The 13,052-nt window shown below is 32.7% G+C and overlaps 2 protein-coding genes across 2 annotated transcripts; one reads left to right on the top strand and one right to left on the bottom strand.

Annotated features, from left to right (window-relative positions):
* Positions 1-252: 252 nt before the first annotated feature.
* Positions 253-3,923, top strand: LOC119829437 (probable very-long-chain enoyl-CoA reductase art-1). The gene is made up of 5 exons (XM_038351931.1): positions 253-530; positions 602-963; positions 1,043-1,259; positions 2,467-2,659; positions 3,508-3,923. The coding sequence occupies exons 1-5, from the start codon at positions 525-527 to the stop codon at positions 3,633-3,635; spliced, it is 906 nt and encodes a 301-aa protein (XP_038207859.1). The 5' UTR covers positions 253-524; the 3' UTR covers positions 3,636-3,923.
* A 102-nt stretch (positions 3,924-4,025) lies between these two features.
* On the bottom strand, positions 4,026-12,464 carry LOC119829436 (cilia- and flagella-associated protein 57). The gene is made up of 22 exons (XM_038351930.1): positions 12,400-12,464; positions 12,176-12,325; positions 11,776-12,055; positions 11,581-11,697; positions 11,108-11,265; positions 10,422-10,534; positions 10,029-10,134; positions 9,289-9,430; positions 9,008-9,212; positions 8,713-8,930; positions 8,480-8,628; positions 7,992-8,406; positions 7,783-7,923; positions 7,564-7,704; positions 7,341-7,484; positions 7,027-7,258; positions 6,758-6,951; positions 6,595-6,691; positions 5,840-6,009; positions 5,122-5,301; positions 4,713-4,907; positions 4,026-4,173 (listed from the first exon to the last, which is right to left on the bottom strand). The coding sequence occupies exons 1-22, from the start codon at positions 12,462-12,464 to the stop codon at positions 4,060-4,062; spliced, it is 3,726 nt and encodes a 1,241-aa protein (XP_038207858.1). The 3' UTR covers positions 4,026-4,059.
* Positions 12,465-13,052: the final 588 nt, after the last annotated feature.

The raw sequence follows: 13,052 nt of genomic DNA, 5'->3' as shown, positions 1-13,052 counted from the left end.
ACAGTTGAGCAATCAAAATAACTTTTTTCGTCTCTATTTAGTTATATACAATATGGGATTATATATATATATAAAAAATAATTAAAAATGAATGTGTCAACTGTCAACTGTCAGTTCACACTAGCTACGTTATCATCATAAAGTGCTCTAACTGTTAAATCATAGAGTTGAATTTTGTTCGAGAAATCTGAAAAATCGAATTCTTTTTTTTATTTTCGACATTCAACTTGCTTTTGGAATAAAGAATTAATTATCATTTTGAAATTACTACGTCAACAACCATAACGTGGTTGTAACGAGTTTTACGGTCACAGTCCACACTTTTAAACGATTTTCTACTCTACATGTAAGAGGCGTGTGGTCATTTGAATAGTTTCGTACGACCTTTGCCTTTATTTGTTCAATCAGCATATTGCGCTATAGCTTCATATTATATGCTATAGTAGCTATTCATGTCAGCGTTATTGACAAGTGCGGTATACTGAGTACAAATTTCTTTCCGCAATATTTAATTGAGAAACGGAATGGAGGTAATTAAAACTCAATTGTTATATGTAATTTGTAATAATTTTTATGTTGTGAAAAAACTGTCTTGTTTTAGATTGAAATATTAAGCGTCGCCGGTTCGAAACCGATCGGAAAAATAAACGTCAATGATAACGCGACCATAAAAGATGTAAAAGATAAAATTTATAAGAATCTGAAAAAATCGCTATATCCAGAGCGACAATCTATTAAATTAGAGTCCAAAGGAAGATCATTGAAGGACGAAGCTACATTAAAATCATTAAGTATTGATAATGGGGCTAAACTTTATCTTCAAGACTTAGGTCCTCAAATATCTTGGAAAAATGTGTTTTTAGCTGAGTATGCTGGACCATTATTTGTTTATTTGTGGGCTTACCAAAGACCTTGGATTCTATATGGAGAACAAAGTGCCCCATCACACTGGTCTGTTCCTAGGTATGTGTAATTTACATTCATTTGCATTATTAAATTTCCTCAAGTTTACATTGTGAATTAACATAATAGTTTATTTCAGTATTGCTGCACTTTGTTGGTCAGTGCATTATGCGAAGAGATTACTTGAAACATTGTTTGTGCATAGATTCTCGCATGGAACTATGCCATTAAGGAATTTATTTAAGAACTGTTGCTACTATTGGGCCTTTACATTGTATATTGCATATCACATCAACCACCCATTGTATACAGCACCTTGTAGCACATGTGTCTATATTGGAGTAGTTGGATTTACTGTAAGTACAACTAATGTGTACATTCTACTAGTTACCGCTACTTAGGTAGTTTGGCCTGTATACACATTTTTATTTGCTAGCAGCTACCCGACCCTAAAAGACAAATCATACAAACTTAAAAATATTACAATAAGTATTCAGTTTCTTTTGTGTGCAAAAACCATCAAGTCTGATCTATATCTACAGGGAAAAAACTTACACAGGACCTGGAAACTACCTGGAAAGGATTAATTAAACTTCATTAACAGGATACTATTATATTAATTATATATCATGATTAAAGTAAAAACTAATTGACAAACAAATATTTAAGACTTACTATACTTTCTTAATGATTTCCAATGTGCTGTATAATTTATATGCAGAATAGTATATACGTAATTAACATATTGTTTGTGTGGGGTTAAATATTTTAGGTACCTTCATTTAATACGGACAATACATACATATTTTAATTATAGTTATTATCTGATTGTCCTTTGAACAGACCTTGTTTAAATTTTTTAAATAATATTTAAAAAGCTTCAACCTTGTTTACTTAAAAATAAAACTAGTTTTACAGTCTCTTTCCATATTAAGTAAAACATGAAAGTACAGTAAGGGCCATTTTCCTTTAACATGAATATTTATTTTATATATTTTAAGATACAATATGATGTGTTACTCGTACCTTTGTTGTAGTAGACAATATTTAACAATGTTGTTTTTGCTAGGTTTTTTTTTTATTGTAGCATTGGAACAGGTTAAAATTTTTTATATCCCTACTTATATTATGAATGTGAATGTACTCTGTCTCTCCTGATGCATAAAAGGCCATAGAATAATTTCTATCCTGAATATCCATAAGAGCTGAAAACTTGTAGAATGAGTATAAAATGTTTTAATTCTTGTAATTTGTTTTCGGTACTTTATTACTATATATTAATATATGTATATTTTACTTTATTTAAAACTAGTTAATATGATTATTATTTTTCATAATCATGAGATATTATATACACTGTACTTTGTATGGCACATAGAAATTTATTATGTCATCTGTTTGGCAAAGTAAAAAGAACCTGAGTAGCTTCTGAACTTTTAAACTTGACTGTGGCATACCACAATGAACCATGTATGAGCAGATATTTGCAAACAGAATTTGAATGGAGAATTTAAGGGTATGTTGTTGTGTCAAAAATATTTTTAATCAACCCATTCGTTTCAGATTTGTGAACTGGGTAACTTTAGCATTCACATTTTGCTGAAGAACCTCCGACCTCCAGGCACAAAAGTGCGACGCATCCCTGTGCCCGACGGCAATCCCTTCACACAACTGTTTAACTATGTTTCCTGTCCCAATTATACATACGAGTTTGGATCTTGGCTGTTCTTCACAATAATGACGAAATGTGCTCCAGGTAAGTAGTAATTTGTGGTTGACAAAGTTAGGCCCTTATTGTGTAAATGCTCGTAATTACTTTTTTGATTAGATTTTATAACGAAAATATTCTCAAGAAGAGTCAAATTAGTCAAATCAGTTTAATTAGATTTATGACATTTTGAATTTAGAGCGCTATTGATTCGAAGATAACTTACTCATTGTGTATACAATTGAGGGTGAATTGGGGTTTAAAAAATATAAATGTGTTTTATTTTTTCTGTTTATGTATACAATTAGAAGCCATTTATTACACATTAAAGACATTTGTTTGATTTGTTTTAAATATAATATGATATATGATACATTTCGATATGTAAACCTCAAATACCCATAACGCTCATTGAGGGAAAAAGGGAACTCACAACGCTTTGTGATTACAACGAAAGATCCACGTCGCTATTCGTGTTATGGCTATAATTTAAAATCTCTAATAGCGTCATGGCTTTTCTACATAGCCACAACTCCTCGTAACCGAATAGCATGCAGCATGACTCGAATTTTGCTATATGGTATTTCTGTGATAGACACAAAGCGTCTTGAGTGTTAAAGTTATAACAAAGTTGTAACCACGACGAGATGTGAGTTATTTTTACCACTCGTTGATTGTTAACACTCGAGCGTAGAACCAGTTCGTCCTAGGTTCGATTCTCGGTGGGCTTGTTTACCCCATTCTTCAATAGGGGATACAGGACTTCACTTTTGAGCGTTGTCGGTCGAATACATGAGCTTTTTATTTAGAAATTAATATTGAATTTATTATAAACTTTTTTTGAATTTATGCATAAATTGCATCGTAATTATATGTAAAATATGTATCGTTTTCAGCTGGAATTTTCGCAGTTGTGGGTTTGTATCAGATGTCGGTGTGGGCGCTCGGCAAGCATCGCAACTACAAGAAGGAATTCCCAGACTACCCCAAAGGACGTAAAGCTATCATACCTTTCATCCTTTAAGTCGCACTTGTACGATTACAAGCAAAAGTGCTTGGTATGATTATAAATAAATATATATATATTTCGTTAGGAACGCGTTGAAGGTTAACAAGTTTCGGTAATTATATCGATCGTCACGTTTACATAATTTAATGTTAATCCAGTAGGTGACGGTACTCTTGTACGCGCGTATTATATGTAGTTTATTTAAATGGTGAATGTTTTAGGGATCTTTTTCTTATTTTTGTGTAGTAATAAATGCTAATGAGAATGAATAATTACGCTCAATTATGTTTATTTCGTATGTTGATTGTCAGTAAAAAACTAAAATGTTGCGATATTTTTTTTATGTACATTATTATATGATGGGTTATATGAAAATAATAAATAAGGTCATATTCAAGTTTAATATAATATACAAGGATAAAAACTAGAAAACTATAGTTTAATTAACGTTCGGACCGGGGCCCTCATCTTTTTCCGGTTCATCTAAGCACCGCATTTTCCCGAGCAATCTTTCATTTTCATCCTTTAGAGCCACAATGATTTCCTCTCGTTCCTAAAATATAAGACACGTTATATATACGAAATTAATTATCATAATTGCATATTTTCCGGGAACCATATATCACGTGAACTTTAAGAAAACATTTATTACATAATGATAAAATCTCAGTTATATAAAGAGGAAATTTGTGAATAATATTTATCAGTGTGGTGCATTATCATTAGCTATCAATATAATTACACGATCAGCGTAGTAACATTGATGTGGTCATTTCAAGCGCGTTATCAATATGTGCGAATGAAAAACACTAGAACACCACGTCTCTGCTATTATCCAATACTACTGTTCAATGTTGGTTCAATATTGTTGTATGTTGTACGTTTTTAATTTCCTAGCTCTGCTTCCTTGTATACTTCAATGTTAATACGCTTTTGTTTTCCTTAATATTTAACAAAACTTGATTTTTTTTTTTTTTGAAATTTTAAAATGATTATGACTTATGACTTATCATCTTTAAGCTATACGAATTTCCACGTTCAAATTGACAAAGTTTATCGACAAAAAAAATGCGTGGATACATGCAATTTTACCTCGATTTTTTGCTTAAACTTTTCATCAAGTTTCTCTCTATCCTCCGTGACATGCTTTAGTTTAGCCCGTGCTGTAGCGGGCGGTATGTATCTTGCCGAGAGACCAAGTATGGACTCCATTTGAAAACATCTTGTGCGTGTAGATTTTAATTCCGTACGTAAGTTGTTTATTTCCGTCAGCAGGGTACAATTCTCCTGCAATATTGGAACGATGATTTATTGGTAAAACATATACGGTTCAGTTTCGGCATTTATATTATACGATATTTTTTGTGGTGCCAAAATATTTTTTAAAACGTTTCCTTAATTCAAAAGAATATGTATCGAGGAAATACTCGTAGCGGTCAATGCCGGGTCAGCTAGTTAACATTATAACTAAATTAAAATATGCGTTATACGAATAACTAACGTCCATAATTTTCCCAATGTCACTCTTAGACCCGTCAAGGGATTTCGATAATTGCATTTTAAGGGCAGCCACTTGCTTCTCGAGGTGATCTCGTTGCCGGTTGAATTCGCGTATCGCCTCATCCTCTGCTATGCGACTTCTAACAAAATCAATATCTTCCACATACTTATGGAACAGTTCCTTCAACAAAATAATTTTATTTAACAACAACGCGAAATAAATGAATGATTATTAGTAAAGAAAAAATTCTACAAATTATTATGTAGGTAATTCGCGTTACATTAATTATTAATTATATGTGATAATCCTTTAATATATTTTTCAATATAACCAAAGGGTGTCTATAATTGTTAGTCAAGAGAAAGGCGGTATAATAATATTTTCCGACATTTTACACACCGCCTTATACCAAATATATGTTGCATGATGATTATATTATTTAAACCAAGAAACATTCTAGATAATTCATATCACTACGAAACCCTTTTATTCACCCTACCGCCGCTACCGCCGTACCGCCTCTTCCTACAGTACAGGATCAGCCTTGTAGGCATCAATGGACTTAATTTTGTCTTAATAGTTTCAGCATTTACTTGCACTCAGTTTTTACCCGATGATTAAAGAGTGAAAGGGTGCCAAATATCTACTCTTCACAACCTTTTGCTTTGTCCATTTGGTTTTCCTTTTAAATTACACAATAAGCTGAAAGTTTAATTACCTTAACATTTAATTTTAATTTCATAGGATCTTGGAAATTCGCCGTCATGTTATGAAGGTCGATTTTTATTTTCTTTAATGTATTTTTCAATGTTAAGTTTCTCTCCGCTTCCGTCACAAAATCTTTCTTGGCCGACGATAATTTTTCGTTCAGCTGACTAATTTTAAGCTCTGGAATTAAATTACATGGTATGAAAAGGGCAATAATCGGAACATGCTTATATTTTACATCCAGTTTTCTAAAACGTGAATAGGAAAGCTAAGTCTGCTTGGTTCTACTAAAGTTTTAGGTGCATAAGTACCTACTGTATGGTTTTTCATTCATATCTCTTTAAATAAAAAATACTTTTCAAAATAAAGTAAAGCAGATAACAAAAATACTACTTTGATAGTGGAGAAGTCCTATCAAAATAGCGATAATAAAAGTAAATTGCCAAATAAAAATGTCTACATGATATTCAAACCTATACTACTTAAACAAACGATGGTTTATGTGCAATAATTTACAACAAAAAAATTACAACTGAAATAGTTGAGCTTGAGTTTACCACGGAAGGCCTTTTGCTTTAGTAGAGTTTCTAATGACACTTCCAACTCTAATATACGTATTTTTTTCTCTTTGATTTCACGTTCTAACGGTGCTATCTAAAGAAACGATTTACAATTATTGTTAATAAATTATTAAACAGCTGTAATTTTTTTATATGGTGACCTGATGATAGACTAGCTTATAACTGTTTTCTTACAACTTCATACCAAGATCATGTTTGACATTGAGTAATTTTAGTTCTTCATTTTCCATATCCTCAATTTGTATCTTTAATTCTCGAATAGTACGTTCTTTGGGCTCTATCTACGTATTGAAAATAATATAAATAAACGTTTCTCAATAAAGTGTAAGAATGTAAAAATATTTTACCTGATTTTTAAGCTCTGTAATTTTAAAGTTTAATACGAATTTGTACTTTTCCAGTTCTTGCTTTTTACGTTTTAGTTCGTATATCCTTTTTTCCTTATCTTGAATTGTGTTATCCCTTTCAGATATTTCTTTCTTTAGATCGGCAACATCTCTTTCCAGTGTTGATATGACTTTTTGAAATTGTTTGTGTTCGGCTTTAAAACAAATAATGAAATTTAATAAAATGTCTTTTAATTATTCATGAGACATTTAAGGTATTTCTATTTTACCTTTTAGTTGCAACACTTGATGTTTAAACTCATCAATTTCTTTGTTTGCGGAAATCAACTTTTTCTTCATAAGCCCCGTCTCACCTTTGAGCCTCACATTTGCATCTTTCTCTTCTTTAAGTTGCACTTCGTAAGCAGTTCTAATTTCTATTATTTCACGATCAGCATCTTCTTCGATGGAGGATTTTATTGTTTCATGTTCCTTTTTTTCCATATCAGCTTGTTCTTGCAACTAAACATATTATGATTAAATAAAGTTGATCAAATCAGTTAAATTGTCAGTGATGGTTTGATTTTATTTTATTAATGAATACCTCTTGAAGGATCAAATCCTTTTCCTCTAATTTTACTTGAAAAGAATGATTTAATTCACGTAAAGCTTGCCGTTTACTCTCAGCTAAGTCTTCAAGTCTTTGTTCATATTCTTTTCTCATTCTTGCCGTCTTATCTTCTAAACTCTGTAATAATATGAATATTAGATCAAAAGTATTTTTAATAATAATGCGATTATAAGTTACTCTCCTAGTTATTGCTTACCTGATATCTATCATATTCACTGATAAGTCTTATATTAAAGTCAGCTTCTAAAGCTTGCAATGTCCTTTCATGTCCAGATCGAAGCTTAGCAATATCTTGTTGTATCATACCAATTTCGTGAGTATGTTCATTCTCCATTTGCTAAAAAAAAAAAACTCGGGTTCAAAAAATTCGAATTCTCTGTTATTTCTTTAGGCATACCTGCCTATACATTCGTACCTCGTTTTTTTCTTTAAGTTCTTCAATCGCAGCGCAGTAACCTTCGTGTACTTCTTTAAGTTTTTCAGCCTGCGTTGCCTCGGCTTGACGAAGTTGATACGTATGTTCTGTTTCTAATTCACTCATACGTGTGCTCAACAACTAAAAAATAAATTTATGCATTTTAATGTTTTACACTAAAACAACACAAAAATGCAAATAATACTAACGTTAATACTATTCATCTTCTCTTGTAAATCCTTTTTACTGATAAGAATTTCCTTAGAGTAAGCAAAGTCTTTATCCAGAGCAATAGCTCTACCGTCCGCATTTGTCAATCTCCATAAACAGATAGACGAATCTTCTGCTACTGACACTAATGTCTGATCATCATACGCTAAAGCAATGCTTGTTATTTTCTTATTATGCATATGAAATTCATTGAATATAGCTTTATCCAAAAGTGGCAATTGTACTGCAGTCACGCCACCGGATCCTCCAGTGATAAATAGCATTAAGTCAGAGCGAGACAGTATTATTGTGTCAAGTCCACATCCGATGAGACTGAGATTCCTTCTTATTGTGTTGGCGCCGATTTCTTTAATTTCACCATCACTTCCTACACCATACGTAGTTTTTCCGTTGCTGAGAAAATAAAAATGTTAAATAAATATCTTATAAAATAGTATATACGGAGAATCGCAAACATCTCGGTTACCTGTTAACTGCGCAGGCACTAAATTGATTAGTTTTTAAAATAACCTCTCCAACTCGTTGTCCTGAGGACATGTTCCATTCATAAACTGCTCCTTCAGAACCACAGGACACTAAGGTTAAATCGTTTGCAGACCACGCAAGGCAAGTGATCTAGAAAATATATGATATATGTACCTGTATTGATATAGCGACAATTATTTAAAGAAATGATAACGTCATAATAAGTATATTCACTTTGCCATTGTGTCCTTTCAAATTGTATACATTTTGAAAAGAAATCGAAGAGAATACTTGAATGATCTGTCCATTCACAGCTGCAAACATATGCCCATTTGTGCTGAACTTTGCACGTTTGCAATTGCGTATTGGAAATTCTCGCATTACTTCAAAGTCGTCAATCAATACTACCATAAATCTAAGTTTATCGGAGAATCCCACTATAGCAAATAGTCCTGAAATAAAGTAAAAAAAAACACCTTTAACATTTGTACACTGAAAAATCGTAGAAAAGCAACAATCAATAAATTACCAGAAGGATGCAATGAGACACAATGGATTTCCTCCTGATAGAGTTTAATAAGCTCTACGTCATCTGTCATATAGTTCCATATTCTTATACTTTTATCCTGTTCACCAGACGTCATGAATATTGGCTTCCACGCGCACATTGAGAGGGAATTGATACTTCCGTAATGCATAGCTGGACCGAGCTCGGTAAACGCAATTTCTGGATTCTTAAAACGACAAATATCATTAACGTAGATATATGAACATTTGAGTGCGGTTGAGAAAATGTTTATTACTCATTACCTGCAGCATGTGTTGTCCAAATAATTTAACAAAATATAGTTGTATTCTGAGGGTTGTTATTAATAATGTCTCTTGATTAGGATCTATTGCTATGTGCTGAATAGCGTCGAGTGGAGACCATAAAGGATGCTCTCGGGTATGTCTGCAGAATTATAGACGTCATATTAGTTGAAAAAATCGGAATGATAAATATACTAAGAAATGAAAAGTGTTGTGCGTATGTACGAAAAAAAGGCGAAATATTTTCAGGGGCGAAAATACAGGTAAGTTTTTCAAATGGGCTTGGATGGTAAATCCAATACTATGAGATTTATCTAAAAACATCGAAACGACATCTTTAAAGAGAAATTTTAACACAGAAAATACCTCAATAGTGACTCTTACATCATAGTAATAAATATCGGATTCATGGTAATTTTGTAACTAATCGAACATACACAGATGAAGTACCTTTTAATAGCTATTTATGGGAAACATATAAGAACTCGAAAAAAAACAATAGAACTTGGGTGACGCCTTACCATTCGGCCACCCATGAAAACTTTTGTATTTTTGTATGTTTGTAACGGTTTGTACTCAAAAATCACTCTCATCGATTTTTAAAATTCTTTCACTTTTAGAAAGCTGCAACTTCACTGAGTGACATAAGCTACAATAAGTAAATGTACCACGAGCGAAGCCATGACGAACAGCTAGTGCTATATATAATACATATAATTATAATTTTTATAATCACGTACTTATAGGAATTCCTGGATATACGGAAAAGATTTCTTTTCCTCCAATGATGAGGCGTTTCCTTTTCGAACATATGCACATAACCTGGTCCACACGCATACGCAAACCCTGTAATATTTTAATGTATTACATTACACTCGAATTATTTTCCTTTCATATTACTTTGTTTGCAAACTTATTTGTTAAACTTATTTAGTTAATCTTTACATGTAGGTGTACAGGCAATAAAAAATATTCGAATATTCAATTTTTACGCTTGTATTGGTTAGGTTAGGTTAGTAACAGAACCGATACTATGATCCCGTAAATGGGATCGTTTTTCTCTCTTTCCATAAATTGAAAAATTTATCTATAACTGCACTTATAGTTCAGTTACCCAAACAACTTGAATATACCTTTAGGAAAATTAACGAAACACGTTACAGGGTGGCTGTCGGATCGAGCGGTGTCTTGGTCGCTGCTAGTCTCTTGTTTAGTAGAAACACTGGTCTTATCACCTTCATCTGCTCTGTGAATTTATCTATTCATTTACCAGTAGTATAGTTCAACTTCCAATTTGAAGAGGAAATAACTAAAACTAGTTCTAACTAAACCTACTTAATTGGTATGGTAGAAATAAGATTATATAGATATGGTAGAAACAGATTTATGAGTTTTATAACGTACTCTGTTGCTGAAATATATTTATATAGAAAGCTGAACAGTTTGTTTGTTTGTAAACACTAATCTAAGTAATGGTTTGGATTGACAATTATTTTTGTGTCGAATAGTCCATGTATCGAGAAAGGCTATAGGCTATACGTATACGTACGTGCATATACCATGTGCGACATAGGTGAAGCCGCCGGGCACAGCTAGTAAAATATAATTCAATAATTCAACGCCTTAAAACCTACGTTCAAATTTGAACATTAAAGCTTCTGGAGGGATTGAAAACTTCATAGACATATTACCCAATCTAGTAAACACAATTATTCGTTGGGTATATAGCTAACTAGCTACGTAAAAAACTACATGTACGCAAATTAACACACATGTAAGAAATGAAGTTAAAAAATAAGGTCTATAATATATTCCTTACTCGGCTTCAACCTTCTTTAGAGACATTTCCATAACATCAAATGCCTGGAAGATACAGTTTTGCCTCAATTCACCGTTTTCCACCATCATAATGACTCCGTTATCCGTTCCGAACATAATGCGATCCGGCGTCAACCACATACTACTTGTAATGTTTATCTGTAAATTACAAGCATTGTCTTAGTGCACTCAAATAGATGAGCATTATACAATATAATGCTGCTATTTCCAAGATAATACAATGCAAGCCACAGGTGTGAATTAATCTATCCATTTATGTTAACTTTTATAACAAAGGTTCAAATCAAATTAGTAATACAGTGTTAAATCTCAAACCTCCCGGACTTGTAAATCTCTGCTGTTGAATACATACAATAAAATACATATTCAAGCAACAATGTTATTTGACGAAAGATTATTTATATCCAACAGAACAATGCTATTGGTTGTTAGTAGGTATCTAGTCGGACTCACATTTTCCGCTTTACACCAACCCCACTGTCGCCATACCGTTTCAGAAACATTCATAATACGAAATGTGTAAGGTCCAGTTATAACTACAAGCGTGGCATCAGCGGGATTACATTGTACCTGTTCAAATTGATAAAAATATAAAATGAAAACACTAATAAAAAGTAATGTACGCTCCAAATGTGTTATGGTACTTACACTTTCAACAATGCCTTGGCCACTAGGATTTTGGGCTTTAGCATGGCTTTCTACTTTACCTTTATCCCAGTTATAATAATATAAATACCAATCGGGCTCTCCCGTTATAGCGACAAGGTATTTAGAATCAAATGTAAATTGGACACAAGCAAATTCCCTTGCAGTTGAATTTTCAAATGGTACGGTCAGAATCTTGCGACGTTTATACGTCGTTAAATCGTAAATTGTTATATAGGGTTTTTGTCCTTCCTCAGCTATTTCATTGAGGGCTAGCCAACGCCTAGAAATTAATCAAGATAAAATGCAAATTGTTGTTACGTTATGTATTCGAACCTTAAATACCTTAATACATTTTCTATACGATATTATCCGTGAATTACAGAAAAAACATTCTATTTACCTGTTAGGTGCTAATACGAGGGATTTGATCGGCTTATGCTTATCTTGGAGCCTAATGAATTTCTGTTTCTTCTGTAAGTGATTATGTATAACAATTACCCCACCTGCAGGGTATATTATTTCCGAGTCTGTTAAGTAATGTGCATTGTACCTAGAAGATGAACATATTGATTTTCATTTGTGAAAATACATTCAAATTATTCATTTATAAATGTGTTATCTTACTGAATGTCAGTGCGAAGTCCATAAAAAATCCTTGCGGAAATGTTTGGCGGTGTTGTAACGGCCATATCAATAAATTAAAAGATAATAAAGAATAAATAGAAAACAAGCATCACTTTAAAGATCTTTCAAGAATTATTTGTTTACGTAGTTTCCATGGTAGCTTTCAAAACTGGCAAAATTGATTCAAAAGTAGGTCAGTTATATAAGAAAGGTTTGGAACCGTCTTTAATATCAATGGAGAAGATAAATCGAGAAATTAAATATTTTTTTAATCATCATTACCGCTATAACTTATCTCAATCCTACCTAAGTACTCGTATTTCAGAAGAAAGTGGATCAAATATTAGGACAATAAGGATGGAATATATTTATGAAAACAAATTAATAACAATAAAAATATATTTTTTTATGTCACTGTCGGCAATGCAGCTGGTGCGACGCCTGATGGTAAGCGCTACCACCACCCATGAACATTTGGAGAGGCATAAGGTTCATTGCAGACGTTACGCCTCTACAAATGGAATAAAGAAAAGGACTGGGAAGGGTAAGGAAAAGTATATGGGCCTCCAGCTCCGCCACTCACCGAACGAAACACAGCAGAACGCTATTTCACGCCGGTCTTCTGTGGGGGTGTGGTACTACCCCGGTGCGAG

This window comes from Zerene cesonia, chromosome 10, assembly GCF_012273895.1.
Source record: "Zerene cesonia ecotype Mississippi chromosome 10, Zerene_cesonia_1.1, whole genome shotgun sequence".
Taxonomy (NCBI): domain Eukaryota; kingdom Metazoa; phylum Arthropoda; class Insecta; order Lepidoptera; family Pieridae; genus Zerene; species Zerene cesonia.
This window is presented reverse-complemented; position numbering and strand designations above follow the sequence as displayed.